This window comes from Ctenopharyngodon idella, chromosome 24, assembly GCF_019924925.1.
Source record: "Ctenopharyngodon idella isolate HZGC_01 chromosome 24, HZGC01, whole genome shotgun sequence".
NCBI lineage: Eukaryota > Metazoa > Chordata > Actinopteri > Cypriniformes > Xenocyprididae > Ctenopharyngodon > Ctenopharyngodon idella.
This window is the reverse complement of record NC_067243.1, coordinates 3,619,071-3,638,909: the sequence shown is the minus strand read 5'-3', so window position 1 is coordinate 3,638,909 and position 19,839 is coordinate 3,619,071. Positions and strand designations below refer to the sequence as shown.

The 19,839-nt window shown below is 36.7% G+C and overlaps 1 protein-coding gene across 2 annotated transcripts in view; it reads left to right on the top strand.

Moving 5' to 3' along the window:
* LOC127507810 (zinc finger protein GLIS3-like) overlaps positions 1-18,201 on the top strand; it is a 33,188-nt gene extending 14,987 nt beyond the window's left edge. For both annotated transcript variants that reach the window (XM_051885236.1, XM_051885235.1), the window contains exons 5-11: positions 3,781-3,942; positions 4,089-4,199; positions 7,181-7,301; positions 8,553-8,664; positions 12,958-13,070; positions 15,957-16,121; positions 17,753-18,201. In XM_051885236.1, the coding sequence (XP_051741196.1) occupies positions 3,781-3,942; positions 4,089-4,199; positions 7,181-7,301; positions 8,553-8,664; positions 12,958-13,070; positions 15,957-16,121; positions 17,753-17,877 (909 nt within the window). In that variant the 3' untranslated portion in view covers positions 17,878-18,201. The remainder of the gene's footprint in view (positions 1-3,780; positions 3,943-4,088; positions 4,200-7,180; positions 7,302-8,552; positions 8,665-12,957; positions 13,071-15,956; positions 16,122-17,752) is intronic.
* The last annotated feature ends 1,638 nt before the right edge of the window (positions 18,202-19,839 follow it).

Sequence of the window (19,839 nt, the reverse complement as noted above, 5' to 3'; positions counted from 1 at the left end):
CTCTAATCTGTCTCTTAAGAAAATGCTCTTTGTGTGCATCTTTGTTCATGCAAAATGGGATCACAAGCTTTTTTTTACCGTTTAACAGATCCAATCTCAAACAATAGAGCTTCAAACGACTGTCGCATCTAAAGTACAACAAGTTTCATTCGGTTTGATCATCTGAATGATCCTTCATCCTACAATTTCTTTTGTTAACTTTATTATTTTGATCGACCTTTCACTTCAAAACCAAATAAGAACATAAAGGCCTTACATTCTGCTTTATCGTACCGAACCATGGAGACACATTAATCTCCGTCTTTTCCTAACCTTAAATGATAATGAAAAAGTTGTAGTTGTCTGGGTGATGCCAAAGCCCTGGCACACGGAGGAACCACTCGCTCGACTGCTGGCACTCGCGGTCGTTGGCATTGCAGTGCGACGGCTCATGGCGTACTGCCACGGCCTGTGACTTTGAGCGGCACATTGGAGCCATGTTGCCATCTATTCAGGACTGTCTCTCCGAACGGCCAAGCTTTATTAAATAAAGTCCATGTGAAAGGTCCTCGAGTGCACAGACACGCCTGGACGCCGCTGGACGTCTGTTTTCCCAGCTGGCCTGATCTGAATGCTTATTGATCTGCTCTTTTCTGTGGCTGGTGTTTGTGAGGCAGAGGACAGCTGGGATAGTTAAGGTGTAGTTTAGCCTCTTAATGATTCACTGGTAATTAGGCGGCTGTAGTTATTACTTCTGACTTTAATGACTCTTGTCAGCAAGCTTAATGGATTCTGGTTCAAGATAAACGGTCCCAGATCAGTCTTCTTCTGCCTGTAGGAACAAGGAACTGAGAAGATAAGACGAGGACGGACCGGTCTAAAATATAAACACTCATAATAGGTTTACCATAGTAAATCAGGGTAAGCCACATTTTGGAAGAAGGATTGATGATGTATTGACTCATTATTTAAATGTTATAAATTTTGAACAAAAGAAATTGAGGAACCATTCAAATTCAAATCTCTCTATCCGTCTGTCAGCATATCTTTCTGCCTGTTCATCCATCCATCCACATATCTGTCTACCTGTCTGTCTATCTAGCTGTCCATCCATCCATCCGTCCACATATCTGTCTATCTGTCCGTCTATCTAGCTATCCATCCATCCATCCACATATCTGTCTACCTGTCTATCTAGCTGTCCATCCATCCATCCATCCATCCACATATCTGTCTACCTGTCTATCTAGCTATCCATCCATCCATCCATCCATTCACATATCTTTATGCCTATCCATCCATCCATCCATCCATGCACATATCTGTCTATCTAGCTGTCCATCCATCCATCCATCCGTCTGTCCACATATTTGTCTATCTGTCTGTCTATCTAGCAATCCATCCATCCATCCGTCCACATATCTGTCTGTCTATCTAGCTATCCATTCATCCATTCACATATCTTTCTGCCTATCCATCCATCCATCCATCCACATATTTGTCTACCTGTCTATCTAGCTGTCCATCCATCCATCCATCCATCCATCCACATATCTGTCTATCTAGCTGTCCATCCATCTATCCATCCATCCGTCCACATATTTGTCTACCTGTCTATCTAGCTGTCCATCCATCTATCCATCCATCCGTCCACATATTTGTCTATCTGTCTGTCTATCTAGCTATCCATCCATCCATTCACATATCTTTCTGCCTATCCATCCATCCATCCATCCATCCATCCACATATTTGTCTATCTAGCTGTCCATCCATCCACATATCTGTCTACCTGTCTGTCTGTCTATCCATCCATCCATCCATTTATCCACATATCTGTCTATCTGTCCGTCCGTCTATCTAGCTATCCATCCATCCACATATCTTTCTGCCTATCCATCCATCCATCCATCCATTTATCTGTCTGCCTGTCCATCTATCTAGCTGTCTATCCATCCATCCACATATCTGTCTATCTAGCTGTCCATCCATCCATCCATCCATCCATTCGTCCACGTATCTGTCTATCTGTCTGTCTATCTAGCTATCCATCCATCCATCCACATATCTGTCTGCCTGTCCGTCTATCTAGCTGTCTATCCATCCATCCATCTAACTATCATCCATCTGTCTATCCATCCATCAATCTGTCCATCTAGCTACCTGTCTATCCGTCTTTCAAATCCTGCGGGATCCTCTGAAGTTTGTTTTCGCACTAGTGATTGACGCCACTAATTAAGATTCATTGTTAGCACAGACTATCATTCAGGTTTGTTTGTGATCTTTTTTTAATAAGTTGGGAAAAGAAAAGATTTTGGAAAGATGACAATCCGCGTACGTGAAGAAACTGCACAACGGCTGTGGCTTTCTCCCGCTGCTTTTAGAAACAATCCCGATTAATCCTGATCCCAGACACTCGCGGCTCAAACAAACAGCATGTAATGAGGCACGAACCTCCAGTCCTCCACACACCCAAAAGAGAAAACGAACAGAATTCCTGTCCGCTAGTGACGAATCACAAGTACAGATCTTCCTGTTCTCACAAAACAAACCTTCAGTTCAGCCTTTAGTATTTAGATTCAATTACAGACCCTCATAAAGATCAACTCGAGCTTCGTGATTAAAGTCTGTAAATAACGCCTACATACAGCACTGCTATTGTATTGATATCCACTGCTAAATCATCTAAAATAACCACTTCATTATAAAGCAATCAAAACATTCTGACAGAAACACTTTTAATGTCCAACTTCAGCAGATTCCTGTTATATAAGATGACCTCTGAGCAAAAGAATTCCAGCTATTTCCGAAGTCATTTTCAGATGATTTTTACTAGGTAATTATTTATTTCTAAACCATATTTCTGAAAGAAATAAATGAGGTCAGGGCATTTGTTCACAGCCCAGTGGTTTCTGGTATCCGTGACCGTGATTCACTGGCATTCCTGTCCAGACATCAGAAAGAGCAAAGATCAGGAATGTCACATTCTTGCAAGATGAAATCACTGCAAAAAATCATCATGATGTCATTTAATAAAGGTGAACAGTCAAGCTTTTATGATGTTACAAACTGTGCACAATATATTTAAATACTTTTTGTATTTTATATAAAATATGTGTGTGTATATATATATATATATATATATATATTATAATTTAAAAATGATAAAAAAAATTAAAATTACACATATATATATATATATATATATATATATATTCTGTTTCTGTTATTATAATAAATTTACTCAGAAATAATTTTATGTTATGCATAATATATGTATGCGCGCATTATAAAGGCCATATACAGCAACAACTGATCATAGCCTAATATCGTCTCACCTGTGATGATGTTTTACACAGAAATTGCTAAATCTAAAAATGGCAACATCATCAAGAATGGACTATGAAAAACCTTTAGACACATTTTTGAAAACTATGACTAACTGTGAAACTATGAAGCCTCATTAAATGTGACTGCTGAGTTTATACTGAGCTCCAGAGATGAAACTGATGAAAATGTCACCGATTATTGTTCCTACACTTTTTAAAATTTTAATTAGCTTATTTAACAATGCATAATAATAATTGCACAGAGAATATTGTTGTTGGTTTTATGTAACAAAGAAGGCACAAAATAATATAATTAGAGAAATAACAAGAGAGCGACATAGACTGGTCATTTGAGCAGCAAAACACTGACCCCTTCTGGTCAATCTGTGTCATGTAGTTCAAAGAGTCACTGTTCATGTGACACTTCTAACCCTTTTAATTGATTCAGTTGTATCTTAATATTCCTCTGGCTAGTTTGAGGGCTGTCAGAAGGCGTTCTCCCGCTTGGAGAACCTGAAAATCCATCTGAGGAGTCACACAGGTGAGAAACCCTACGTATGTCAACAGCCCGGCTGTCAGAAAGCCTTCAGCAACTCCAGCGATCGTGCCAAACACCAGCGCACGCACGTCGACACGGTGAGTGCAACCTGAAAACCTCATAAAGCCGTTAAACAAGATGGTTTTCCCAAGTATATCCGCACTTTAACACTCCCACGCAACACACCTGCAAACAAGAGGAAAAGAAATGTGCAGAAACAGGTTGTGTGTGTGTGTTTCTGCAGAAACCCTACGCATGTCAGATCCAGGGCTGCGGCAAACGCTACACAGACCCCAGCTCTCTGCGCAAACATGTCAAATCACACTCCTTGAAGGAGCAACAAGCCAGGAAAAAGGTACAAGAATCATAAAAGCACATATCAGACTCTCGTTCTGTCATCATACTGTATATTCACCCTCATGTCATTACAAACCAGGAGCTGATATATTTTTCCATGCACCACAAATGTACACTACTGGTCAAAAGTTTAGAATAATTTATAATAATAAGGTTTTTAATAATAATGTCCCTTCTGCTCACCAAGGCTGTATTTATTTGATCAAAAATTGTGAAATATTATTACAATATGAAATAGGTTTTCTTTGTGAATATATTGTAACAAATGAAATTTATTCCTGTGATGCAAAGCTGAATTTTTAGCATTGTTGAAAAAAAAAAAAAATAATAATAATTAATACTTTTATTCATCAAGGATGCATTAAATTGATCAAAAGTGACAATAAAGACATTTATAAAGTTACAAAAGATTCTATTTCAAATAAATGCTGTTCTTTTGAACTTTCTATTCATCAGAGAATCCTGAAAATGTATCACAAAAATATGAATATTGATAATAATTAGAAATGTTTCTTCAAATATGCTGATTTTCTTGCAAATCATCATATTAGAATGATTTCTGAAGGATCATGTGACACTGAAGACTGGAGTAATGATGCTGAAAATTCAGCTTTGATCACAGGAATAAATTACACTTTACTATATATTCACAGAGAAAACAGCTGATTTACATTGTAATAATATTTGACTATTTTTACTGTATTTTGCTGCCTTGGCGAACATAAGAGGCTTCTTTCTAAAACATTTTAAATATTTTAAATCTTAATTTTAACTATTTTTATGGTGTTTTTGTACTTCATGGCGTTATTAAGTCTTTATATGTAAACAAACGCAATTGAAGATTCTTCAAAAATGATCCTTTTGTGTTTCTCAAAAAAAAACAAATCAAAGGATATAGGTTTGGAAAGACATGAAGGCGAGACAGAATTTGTATTTGTGTGTGAATCATCCAGTTAATCGCTCAGACGAGGATTGTACAACATGCAACCGTTGTCTGATAATGTAAGAACACAGAGTTGTGACACAAAATGTGTAACATTTGTCAAGAAGGGTGTTGATAACGAAGTCTCTAAACTTGTAACTTGTTAGCAGCCTTGTGTAGGAGCCGTTCATTATCACAGAGGAACAAAATAAAGGTCACGTCACCATAGATACAGATTCCTCAGGTAGACTGTTTCTGGGAGAGAAAAAAATAGTGCAACACGTCAACCTGCGTATACTGGATCTGTCCAGTCTGTATACATTCAGTTCATTCTCACCAGCGATTATTAGGAATTAACTCAGAATATATTATTAGAGACACTAAATATAATCACGATGCCCTGCAGGTCGAGAGCTCCGAATGCAGGGATATTTTAGGCTGTGATATTAAACCATATGCTCATGATTAATTACTGTATATCCAGCTCAATTAAGCAAAAGATTATGAGCCAATTATCCAAGCCATTATCTATCTATGTGCTTTAATTACATTTGGAAACTAAATGCCGTCTTTAAGTCGACATGAAATCAAGATTTACTTTCTTGGTCTTATTGTGAACGTTATTCGAAGTGCACGTCATTCCGGATGTTATTCGGAGTGCACGTCATTCCGGATGTTATTCGAAGTGCACGTCATTCCGGATGTTATTCGGAGTGCACGTCATTCCGGATGTTATTCGGAGTGCACGTCATTCCGGATGTTATTCGGAGTGCACGTTATTCGGAGTGCACGTCATTCCGGATGTTATTCAAAGTGCACGTCATTCCGGATGTTATTCGGAGTGCACGTCATTCCGGATGTTATTCGGAGTGCACGTCATTCCGGATGTTATTCGGAGTGCACGTCGTTCCGGATGTTACTCGGAGTGCACGTAATTCCGGATGTTTTTCGGAGTGCACGTCATTCCGGATGTTACTCGGAGTGCACGTCATTCCGGATGTTACTCGGAGTGCACGTCATTCCGGATGTTTTTCGGGGTGCACGTCATTCCGGATGTTTTTAGGAGTGCATGTAGTTCCGGATGTTTTTCGGAGTGCACGTCGTTCCAGATGTTACTCGGAGTGCACGTCATTCCGGATGTTACTCGGAGTGCACGTCATTCCGGATGTTTTTCGGGGTGCACGTCATTCCGGATGTTTTTAGGAGTGCATGTAGTTCCGGATGTTTTTCGGAGTGCACGTCATTCCGGATGTTACTCGGAGTGCATGTAGTTCCGGATGTTTTTCAGGGTGCACGTCATTCCGGATGTTTTTCAGAGTGCACGTCATTCCGGATGTAATTTGAAGTGCATATCATTCCGGATGTTATTCGGAGTGCACGTAATTCCAGATGTAATTCGAAGTGCACGTCATTCCGGATGTTTTTTGGGGTGCACGTCATTCTGGATGTAATTTGAAGTGCACATCATTCCGGATGTTATTCAGAGTGCACGTAATTCCGGATGTTTTTCGGAGTGCACGTCTTTCCAGATGTAATTCGAAGTGCACGTCATTCCGGATGTTTTTCAGAGTGCACGTCATTCAAGATGTTATTCGGAGTGCACGTTATTCCAGATGTAATTCGAAGTGCACGTCATTCCGGATGTTTTTCGGAGTGCACATCATTCCAGATGTTTTTCGGAGTGCACGTCATTCCAGATGTTATTCGGAATGCATGACGTTCTGGATGTTATTTGAAGTGCACGTCATTCCAGATGTTACTCAGAGTTTTCCAAATTTTTTCCGAATTGCATGTTATTCCAAACATTTTTTATGTCCTCAAAACATAACTTGTTCCACCTCTGAATGACCTTTTTTTGCCTGCAAAATAGCTATTTACACTTGAGTTTTAGCAAACTCACCTTCAGTTCTGGCAAACAATGGCCACTTTTCACAGTCCAATCAGTTCTTCATGGATAAAATCTCTCAGAAACAAAAGTGCAAAAGTGTTTCATGCTGATCTTTAGGGCAGAAGATAAAGTATCATGCATGAATGTGACTGTATTTCATGTGATGTAGTTGAGACGCAGTCAGGACGGACTCGCAGAGTGTTTGACGGTTCAGCCGCTGCAGCACAGCCTCTCGCCACTGGACCTGATTGAGACCAAGCACCAGTCACCCACTGATGATCTCTACACTGGTATGAAACTCTTAAAATAGTCATGTGTTCAAGGAAGTGTCTGTATTACTGTCCCTTACAAAATTTACCATAAAAACATTTTCATTGCTTGAAATAAAATAAACATTAACTCAAATAAAATAAAATATAAAAAGCTTATATTATTTCAGCTAGTTGCCAAGGCAACATTTCTCATTTTCATTTAGTTTACCTTGTTGTACTAAAATAACTAAAACTGAAATAAAAATTAATAAAAACTGTACAGACTTTAAAAAAAAAAAAAAAACTAAAACTTGTAAAAATGACAAAAATCACAAAACAAAATTACTAAAACTTTAAAATTTGAAATGAAAATATTTTTGAAACTAAAATATTAATAAAAACTATAATAGTTTCTCTGTGATACTAAAACAACACTGCTAGAGATCCATTTTTTAGTTGAACTTCTTTTAACTAACTGCTCATTATTTTTATTACTTTTTTTGGTAACATTTTACTTGATGCCTTTATGTATAATGCATTATAAAAGTATTCATAATGTACATTATAATGCATTATATCTTTTCATAAATAATTATAACCAAAGTTAAAATGCATTATAATATTTGCAGATTTCTTGTTATATCTTAAATTGGTTGTTTGTCGTGTTTTAATGCATTATATTTCCAAAGGCGAGTTCACCGTAATAAAAGTAAAAGTATTATTTACTGTTGTTACAATTACTTATAAGATCAAACAATGCATTATAAAGTGCATTACAAGGCATAACTGATGCATTAAAAATTCTATTATATGCAAAAAAGGGTAACACTTATATATAAAGCATTATAAAAGCAAGAACAGCAACAAGAATAAAACAAAACACAAAAACAAACCTTTCATTACCTTATTCAGAACCACCTCTATTTTTAGTCTTGTTAGCACTTCAACTCCAGCATGTTTTAAGAAGTTTAAACAGTCTCCAAACTCTCAAAAATCTTACATTTATTCCTTAAAATATGTTATCTTTTCCATTGACATATTTGTCACCATTTCTTTCAGACAACATCCTATATTTGGTGCATAAATACTTTTCCAATGTAAAGAAAACCCCTGCTATATAGGAAAAACAATGTAAAATCAGCACACTGTAATGCAGAAACGCGTTTGGCCCTAAAAAACTTTCACAATCTTTTCATTTCATTCCAGTGATGGCTAATGGCAACGAATCTTAGCGCCGTTTTACCGAAAAGTAATGATGATTTTCTATTTTGTCTTCTGTCAATGTGCAAGTTTTCACCCTAAACCAGCCCAGCCAAACAAACACCCTAATGCAGATCCCAGCCGGTCCACAGACTCATCCGGCTCCAAACGTGCCGCTGCCTCCTTTACAGGGTAACAACAGGTAGGAAAACTCCATCAGTTTTCAATGAATGACATCAAATGTTTTAACTTTAAGGACACAAGTCACAGTGCATTTAACTTCTGTCACATGACATATTAAAACAGAATATTCAGTGGGAACATTTGATTTTATTCATGAGGATTTGACTGGATCAGGAACCAAGCTCCGCCCTATGTTTCTTTTTCGATAATTCATTTCACTCGGATTTCATCTACGCTTTTAAGATTCCTTTTCAGAGGTTGAACAAGCTGATGAAGCATTATGAAGACAAACATTTTGTCTTTAGAATAACATGCACTGATGAATCATTCACAATAAGGAACATGAATCAACAGAGTGAAGAGTCAAATTTGACTTTAAAATCAAGCTGAGCTTTAAAGTCGACATGAAGTGGAAGTTTCGCGATAATCTTTTCTTCTCTATTGTGTCGTATATCAGAGTGAAACGCTTCTCAAACAAGAACAAATGTAGGGCGGGGCTTGATTTTGTCTGTGAGGAATTGATTGGATGGTTGCGGTTTGCTATTGGTGGATCTCATGTGAGTGACAGGTTGCCCCGCCCTCATCATCAGAGAAGAGAAGAGATGCTGAAAGAGGGAGGAGAAGATATTCTGATTCAAGATTACCAGGAACATGAATTTAACACAATAATAATGTGCACCGATAAATCATTTAGAATAATCCAGGGCTCCAGACTAACATTCGAGAGCAGGAGCACCGGTGGCACTAAGTTCTACAGATGGTGGCGCCAGCACCTGATTTGGTAGTGCTGGGGGATTTTTAATCATAAAGTTAATTTAATCATAAAACTACTATTGTTTTACATTAATCTAATAATATTACATGTTTGTTTACTAGAAATTTGTCAGGTAAACACTGAGCTTGAATTGAGATAGCGATAACTTTTATTAACAACAGTAACGTGCAAAATCCTCATTTTTGTAAGGAAAATTTAAATATTCTACTTTTATTAAATGTACCATTGTTCTTCTATAGTATCATACTGAACTGACCGACAGCTTCAGTGATTATGAAAGGAGCACTTTTGTCTTTGGTGTAATTCAGTCACAATTTGAAAAAATTATTTTTAGTTTTTACGAGATTTTGTGACTTCCTACTTTTTTCCATATATTAGAGAGTGGAAATGGCTAATAAGTCAATAAGTGCTCCTCTGCCACCATCTACTGGTTATAGTGGTAACTTTTTTTAATAAAAGTGTTTGTTTTCCACTAAGTGTTAGTTTTCCTACATCTTTAAAGGGTTAGTTCACCCAAAAATGAAATTTCTGTCATTAATTACTCTCCCTCATGTCGTTCCACACCCGTAAGACCTTCGTTCATCTTCAGAACACAAATTAAGATATTTTTGATGAAATACGAGAGGTAAATGACTTGTCCATAGACAGCAATATAATCAACACTTTCAAGGTCCAGAAAGGTACTAAAGACATCGTTAAAACAGTCATGTGACTGCAGTGGTTCAACCTTAATGTTATGAAGAGACGAGAATACTTTTTGTGTGCAAAAACAAAACAAAAATAACCACTTTATTCAAAAATCTCTTCTGTGTCATTCTCATACGTTGTTTACGTCCAGCGCTTCCAGGTTCTACATCAGCACACCAACTCAGTATTAGCCGGCTCCTGCGTCAGTATCACATGCATGTGTCGTGCTGATCACATGATCAGCTTTGGCCAATACTGAGCCGGCATTCGGACGTTAACACGGAAGCCTTCACTGTGTTACTGTGTCACCTGTGTAAGGATAATGACACAGAAGAGAAGAGATTGTTGAATAAAGTTGTTATTTTTGTTTTATTTTTGCGCACAAAAAGTATTCTCGTCTCTTCATAACATTAAGGTTGAACCACTGCAGTCACATGACTGTTTTAACGATGTCTTTAGTACCTTTCTGGACCTTGAAAGTGTTGATTATATTGCTGTCTATGGACGAGTCATATACCTCTCAGATTTCATCAAAAATATCTTAATTTGTGTTCTGAAGATGAACGAAGGTCTTACGGGTGTGGAACGACATGAGGGAGTGTAATTAATGACAGAAATTTCATTTTTGGGTGAACTAACCCTCTACAATTCATCACATTAAAAATAACATTAAAATTGGATGATATTTAGAGCTTTGAAGTGCTGGAAAAAGGGTGAAGCCCTTGAAAAGTACTTGAATTTCACTCTTATATTGTAAAAAAACAAACAATTAGACTATTTCTGCCACAATTCCATGGTTACATTTAGCATTACTGCATTAAATCCATGGTGAATGTTGGTGATTTGTGGACTGAAAAGACTTCTATAACTTCATCGCACAATGTTTCTCCTGGTTTCCACATCAGCGCTGTTTGATCTGATATCTGTGGTTAATAACAGAATTCTACTTTGAATATGAATGCCTCTCACAGCGATATCATTAATATTTGATCGAGATTGGTTTCATTCCACTTTCGTTTCGTTAGCCGTTTGATGTTTCTCATATGCAACAAATTTAGTCACACTGACAGGAAAAAAGGTCAGAAAATGCAACCATTTGGTCGCAGTCTGGAGTCCTGTAAACACTGCAATATTACATTTAAAACAAAAAAAAGAATCATCAATTTTGTTTTCATGGTGACTTTAATAGTTCTGGTCATGCCAGCCTTTTTATGACTCACTGTGTAAGTGATATGTTCACAAAAACACTACAGATGTGGATTTTACTAATTTAATCTAATGATTTACTGTCAGCGTTTAAGGAAACAATAACTGCATTGGATTTCCTCACAAACGAGTGCGTATGTGAGCTTTCTCTCCCCTGAGAACAGCCTCTTTTCTCTACAACGTCCCTACTGGGCTCAAAATTGCGAGCAAGTTCACTTTGGTGTCTGAAAGAAATGCAAAAGGAGAAAAGACGGCCGTTCATGCATCTACGACTGGAGAAAATGAAAGTACATTTGTATTCACTCAAAGATCAGAGCGGTGAAAGACAGGTTAGCCGCGACGTGAAGCTGGCATCACTTCTGTGCGCCAGTGTCTGTGACAGTCCTTTCAAGCTTGATGAATCGAGTCTAATAATCCACTGAATGCCGTATGTTTTTTTCCTATCACTATGTTTTTGGTGGAAGCTCAATCGGAGCAAGTTGCCACAGACTGAATCACTGTCTAGTTTACATTCATTTCAAGTTTCACTTGGCGGAGTGAATCGCTCTGACCGATTCAAAAGCTTCAACGCTCTTTTCTTTTTCTCTGGTCTGCGACAAACGCGTCGCTGGTTGTCATGGCTTTATGGCTGCGAGCTCATAGTTGCAATAATCTGACTCAAATAAAGCAGGCTTTTCTCTGGTGAAAGGCTCCACTGCGCTTTTGTGTGTTTTACACATCCACTGTGGCAAAAGCGTTTGGGGAGAGGTTTATATTTTTGGACGCGCTCGCAGACACACATTCCACTTCAAAGGCACAGAGAGGAACCTTTTCTGCCTTTCTGGAAGCAGATGCACATTGTCCCGGCATCAGCGGTAGGCACGCCATGCGCCGCGGGATCCAAGCAAGACAATCGGCTTGTGAGATCAAGACCTGCTCTGCCTCATTGGTCCCGTGTTAGCCGACGCTATAGCCACCGACCGGAGAGGACCAGGAATTCAATAAGTGAATCATGCAATGCAATGGGATTGCTGTAATTACCTCACTTTGTGCTAAATCAGTTGTGAAATACCTCTGACCTCTGTTTTCCCAGATTTTACTCTGTTAAAAGCAGTTCTTCTGTTCCTGTGCCACTGTACTTTTTACATCCAGGAAAAAAACACAATATTGCTTCAGATACGTTTGGTTCAAACGTTTCAAAACGAGCGCTGAAAGATGTCTATTTACAATATGTTTTTGAAGCGTTGATCATTGTAGCCAATCACAGACATATCTGTTGAGCATGTGAACACAACGGCCGATCAGAGGAGTTTAAGAATCCGCTCAACAGCGCTCAAAACCGGTACTTTTGACAACACTGCTATATGTAAATAATTCATGAATAAGCAAAACTATAAATAAATTGACAACAAAATGCACTTAACACAGATTAAAGCTTTACTGATATGTAAATATTTATGCATAAAGCATATGTACGTAAAGTTTTAAATGATGAATTGCATTTGAGGTTTGCATAACCTTGAAAATATTATGAAAATACCAGAACAGTATGGTTAGAGGTCACTAAAAGTGCATAAACAGTTTCATTATATGATGAGTAAATGATGCCATTTCTTTAAAATGCAAATATATGATTGATTATTGTAAAACCATGTCATTTCTCAGGTGTAGGGTTCCTGTGTCGTCTTCATCACCTCACCACAGTCTGACCCTAAACACTCACAAACTGCCCAGATACTCCAACCATCCTAGAACATCCCAGCCTGCGGTTCAGGACAGTACGTGTTTTCTTTAATATCTTTAATCCATTTCATATATGATTTACATGCACACTCATAATATGATTATAATGAATAAACAGACATGTAAACACCTTAAAGGTGCAGTAAGCAAATTCTGAGAACGCTGTTGAAAATGGATCGGACAGAGCACCAAAACACACTTGTAGCCAATCAGCAGTAAGGGGTGTGTCCACATATGAGGGGGGAGGTGCCTGTGTTGCATAGCGTGTTGTTGCACATGTAAGCATAGTCAATATTGTAAATAAAATGATTACTGCATGAAAATGTTCCTCAAATGAAGTTTCCACATTTAAATGTACTTAAGTATTATAATGTTTTAGAAATACAAATGAAATCAAGAGACAGACTTCGTAAAGCAACCTGTTTACAACCACCTAGCAACATACCAGAACATGGCGGCTGCACGATTGGGGAGAATAATCAAATTGCGACTTTTCTGATAGAAATTGCAATTTCAATTTAAAGGCCCACTGAAGAGCGTTGGAACGCACAGCATTATTCAGTGTGTTGACGTAATTTCAACTGAAACAGGAAGACAGGGCGATATATCGAACAGCCCCGCCCCTTTTTTAAAATAGCCAATAGCGTTTCGTTTATGTTACAGCTCGGCCAGAGCCGTTAGCCGTTTCCTTCTAATCTCTAACCGTTTCTCCTCCTAATGTCCTTTATATCGCTTTAATATACAGCATTCTGTGCAGAATTCATATGGGTCCGATACCTTTTGTGGTTTGTGCCGACTCGCACATATGATCCGCTTTCGTGTCTCTGGACCGGAGCAGACTGTGCTCGCGTTGCGGCAGTTCATGTGACACTAACGCAAAAACAGACTTCATTCACGTCAAAGAAAAGCCTATTTACACTGTCTGAATCGTTCCCTATTCTCCATATAGTGCACTATGTGCCATTCACCATGTAGAAACTAGTAAATGTGTGAGCAAGTGACCGATTTCAGCTGCAGCTTCAGCATCTGTAAGAGTGTAGGAGGAGGCGGGACTTCAGATTCTAGAGAGCATTTGATTGGACCGAAGATTTGACGAGAAACTGAAGTCCGATGTGATGTCATGAAAATCCGTGATCCATTTTAGTGGAAGTGAGAGACTGAAAGATTTGAATGCTTATATCTCCTAAATGCGAATTTTGTTATTGTTTTGGAACACACCAGCTTATTCATAACATTAAGACTAACATATTCATACTAAAAGATAAAAAACTTTAATTTTGATTTCAGGGGGACTTTAAAATGCAATTTAAAAAAGAATTCCAGGTTGCTTGTATGTACAATTTGGCCAACATTTGAAGATTATATATAAATATGGCTATAAAATAATAATAATAATAATAATGAATTATTATTATTTAATAAATATATTATTATTTGTATTATTATTAAATACAAATATAAAAATGTACATATATGTATATATAAATACAATAAAAAAAATTTAATAAAAACAAAAGAAACATTACTATTGTAACATTTCGCTGTAAAATTATTTTTTAATTATTATTTTAGAAAGATAGTAATAATAACTATTGACATTTTGAAAATGACAAATATTAATAAATTTAATAAATATTACTTGCATTGTTATTATTAAATAAAAATATAAAAATGTACATACGTTTATATAAAATACAAATATATAGTTTATATATTGAATATAAAATAAAATTAATAAAAACAAAATAAATATTACTATTTTAACATTTCACTGTAAAATAAAAAAGTATTTTAGAAAGATAGTAATAATACATTTTTGAGATAACAAATAATAATAGTAATTAATCAGTTATTATGATTATTTAATAAATATTTGCATTATTATTATTTAATAAAAATGCACATAAACACATATGTATATATTAAATACAAATATATATTTTATAAATTTAATATTTAATTTTTTTAGTATTTTAGAAAGAGTAATAATGTCAACATTTTGAGATTATAAATAAATATGGCTATAAAATAATAGTAATTAATTATTATTGTTTAATAAAAATTAATAATTATTATTAAATATAAATATGTACATATTCATATATGTATATATAAAATACAAATATATTTAATGTTTAATATAAAATAAATTTAATAAAAACAAAAGAAATATTACTTTTGTAACATTTCACTGTAAAAAATGTATTTTAGAGAGATAGTAATAATAACTATTTTACATTACAACTGTAAAAATACAATACTAATATGTGTCTTAATTTTCAAACATTAAACCATCAAACTTTTATTTTGACGTAAGCCGAAGGAGCCCTTAAAGCTTCACTTTTGTCAATAAGTGTTTCTCATTGCAAGTTTGTGAAGATGGTTGGTGTTTGTTTCGTTCTCAAAGCGACTCAAACTCAGAGCAGATGCAGACGCTGCAAACATCAGATCACGTGTAAATGAACATGATAATCGCACTAAGCCATATCACGATTTCAAATTTATTTTGCTTAATCGTGCAGTCCTACAGAACACTAACCGGCAGCAGATCATACGACACTATATATAAGCACATTTCCATATAAGCCATATGTGCAGTAAGCAGATGCAAAATGCATATTTAAGACGTGACCGTAAGCGGAGAACAGACCGATCAGCACTGAATGATTCACAAATTGGTCCTTCCACTCTTAGAGCAACAGATGGCAGATGTCTGTCAGGCGAAGTCAAAAATAGATACATGTATAATCTCATCGTACAGATTGTATAAAGTTTTCCCAAGCTCAAATGAGGGAATATCATTCATGCTACTTTCAATCTTAAATTAATGACAATAGTTGGATTACAGCAGTTCGATTGTAACGTAACTTTGTCGTGTTGTGAATAATCAAATGTCGTAATGTTTTTGCATGAACACTCAGGTTTCTCTGGTGATGCCCGGACCGTGTTCTCATACAGTGACTCACCGCAGGCCGCCAAGCAGATTTCTTCCTTTTCCATGATGCAGATGCCCATGTTTGAGGACAATCTGGTCTCCTCAGACGCGTCTCAGCCCGAGCTCGACCTGCTCCACAGAACCATCACTGGTAAAAACACACACAAATACTATAAATCATCGTGATATGCACTGCTTATGGTGCATATTTTCTTCCGGGAACGAACATATCACATTATTCCTCATTTAAATAATTCATACGCAGAATAAAGGGGCGGGGCCTGGTTGAGTTAGTTTGTAGAGTGTTGAAACTGCCGGTTATGGTAAGGGGAGGGACACTTCCCAAACACCAATCACAACACACTGCCTTTCAGAAGGAGGGGCTTCATAGAGACAGGAACTAAACAGAGCGTTACTGACAGACTGGGAAGAGAGGAGCTGAACAATGGAGAATATGAGGAAAATAATCAACATTTAAACAGGAAAACCTGTTCTAGTAGAGCCCAAAAACAACAAGAGGGCATAATATGGCCTCTTTAACGCTGTATCAGCATCAAAGACTATACATGGAAAACTCAAAATTAAATAATCATAATAACTATAATATTTCAATTAATTGTATACAATCAAGAGGACATATCATGAAAATCTGACTTTTTTCATGTTTAAGTGCTATAATTGGTGCATCTACCAACCCAGAAAACGTGAAAAAGACAACCCAGTAACTTTGTTTTGACAAACCTTTCTCTGCAAGCATGTGAAAAAACGAGCCGCTCAGATTTCACTCCCCTAGTGACGTGGGATCTTATTATGATATTACTGCCCCTTAATCTGCATGTTTCCACCCACGGTGTCGCCATTTTGTTTTCACAAGCGACAACCAGTTCTAACACCATGGCAAAAGTTTGAGCGAAGCATGCTAACTGTTCTGTCATTGGCTGCACAGATGAGCACTGAACACTATTCAGAGTCTCGTTAGCTTGGACAGCCTGAAGTTGACCCTGACAAGCTCGATTGCTAAAAAAGGAGCATTTCTGTCCGAGCGATATTTTGGAAAAATATTAGACCATTCACAGCATTTGATATCAATCATAAACGTTAGCCTGGTGTGTATGACTCTGTTTGGCAAACAGGTACGATATGTATAGTGGGCGTCCATACGGGTTTTGCACAAAAGATTAACATGACGGCACATGCTAGTGGATGAGTTGAATCAACTCCACAGCAACTACATAAATTTATCCACTAACCGTTCAGAAACGTCCTAAAAGTTGTAACTTCTTCCTGAGTCTCTCCATCAGTGTCGACTCCGGTTTGAACAATGTAAGGCTGAACACCGTTACTGACAATCCTCATTTTGGCTGCGTGAGATTCTCCAGCTTTGTTGTTGTTGAACGACCGAAGCGTGAGCTGTTAAAGCTCCGCCCTCTTCTGGAAAGGGGGCGGGAGCAGCAGCTCATTTGCATTTAAAGGGACACACACAAAAACGGCGTGTTTTTGCTCACACCCAAATAGGGGCAAATTTGACAAGCTATAATAAATGATCTGTGGGGGATTTTGAGCTGAAACTTCACAGACACATTCTGGAGACACCAGAGACTTATATTACATCTTGTGAAAGGGGCATTATAGGTTTCCTTTAACGATATTATATCTACAAACAAAAATATAACAGTTTGATAAAAATTCTAACATTTTCCCTGGAAAAACCTTTTTAAAATTTTTCATTAATATACTTTCTGAATAAAACCGTTGCCTATTATCGTGTGTTTGTGACCGCAGTGTTTGATTGCCAATCCGGACCGGAGGGGTTTTTGGGAGAGCAGCTGCCTTCGGTGTCCGAGGACAATTATCTTCACATCCCGAGATGCCCGAGCCGGACCTCATGTGTCTTTACTGAAGGATGAACACTTCCTCTCCAGCGGATCATCAACCCAACCTGTTATTTCCAATGTGTTTGTGTTGTTTAAATCATTGATGAAGAACTTTCCTAAAGGACACTTGATCATGTGAGAAATGGACTTCAGATGCACTAAAGTATTTGGACATTTAAGCCAAACTTAAACTGTAGATAAAATATCAAAGCAAGCGTCTTCATCTGTGGATCTTTTTTTTTTTTTTTTTTTTAAACCAGACAAACTTCTTTTTGCCAAATGTTTAGCTTAAAAAGCATGTTTGTGCATCTTTCCTTACAATAAATGACACATGCTTCGATGTTTTAAAAGTAACAAGTGTTTTTTCATGAATAAGCAAAACTATAAATATATCATGTCAACAAAATGCACTTAACACAGATTAAAGCCATACCGATATGTAAATATTTATGCATATGTTTGTACAGTTTTAAATCATCTTTGAACATTGAGGTTTGCATTATAACCTTGTTTAGCTCTTGAGTTGTGCATTTTATTTATAGATAAAATGTTTAAATTCCTCCAAAACAGACCAGAATGTCAAAATATCATTGCTTTTTCTTAAATGCTCTAATCTCAGCGAATTGTTAACATTAAATTTAATGATTTTCTTTTGGAAAACATACATATCTAAAAGTTTTTGCAAGAAAAAAAGCATCTGTTGTAAAAAGTAAGGTAACACTTTATTTTCAGGTGACGTAGTTACACGTTACTACATGTACTTACTATAGTAATAACAGTAAATTATGCATAATTACAAGTAACTAGTCCTAAACCAAACTTAAACTGTAAAATGTCATTAGATAAAATATCAAAGCAAGCGTTTTTATCTGTGGATCTTTTTAAAACATCACTTTTGGACACAAAACTTCATTTCCAAACATCAGTTCTTTTTTTTTTTTTTAAAAAACCAGACAAACTTCTTTTTGCCAAATGTTTAGCTTAAAAAGCATGTTTGTACATCTTTCCTTACAATAAATGACACATGCTTCGATGTTTTAAAAGTAACAAGTGTTTTTTCATGAATAAGTATAAATATATCGTGTCAACAAAATGCACTTAACACAGATTAAAGCCATACCGATATGTACATATTTATGCATATGTTTGTACAGTTTATCAACTACAATCATCTTTGAACATTGAGGTTTGCATTATAACAGTTTAGCACTTGAGTTGTGCATTTTATTTTGGGATAAAATTCCTCCAAAACAGACCAGAATGTCAAAATATCATTGCTTTTTCTTAAATGCTCAAATCTCAGCGAATTGTTAACATTAAATTTAATGATTTTCCTTTGGAAAACATACATAGGGCTATCTAAATGTTTTTGCAAGAAAAAAAGCATCTGTTGTAAAAAGTAAGGTTTCTACATGTACTTACTATAGTAATAACAGTAAATTATGCATAATTACAATTAACTAGTCCTAACTCTATAGTAAGTACATGTAGTTATTTAATACTTATTTAAAAATTTCCTATGAGGGTTACTCATCTGATTCTCATTATTCAGCAGAATTCATCAAAAGTGAGGTTGATTTTTGCATTTCCACTACAAACACGTGCTTTTGAGTGCAAGGGAAAGTGGTTTCTGCTTTGACGCACAAGCCCCGCCTTTCTCTTTCATCTCAACCTGAAAGCCCCGCCCACTCAGCGTTGGGCGCCTCCTATTGGTGGTTTACATACAGTCATTTCTTTTACAATGCATGCTTGCGTTCCCAAATATGATAATGCTATCCTCAGTACACACATTTGTATTTTATTAAGCAGTAAATCAGCCGCAAATTATTTCAGAGGCCACAAAGATACTAGAGGCTCGTGACACTCCTCCCTCCCACCATCGCTGGCCCCCGCCCCTTCCCTCCAGCGTCAGGTTCGGTTGCGCGCAGAGCTTTATATGATAGCTCCGCCTCTTTCCGCAGCGTCAAGTTCGTTTACGCGGCGCGCTTATAGCAA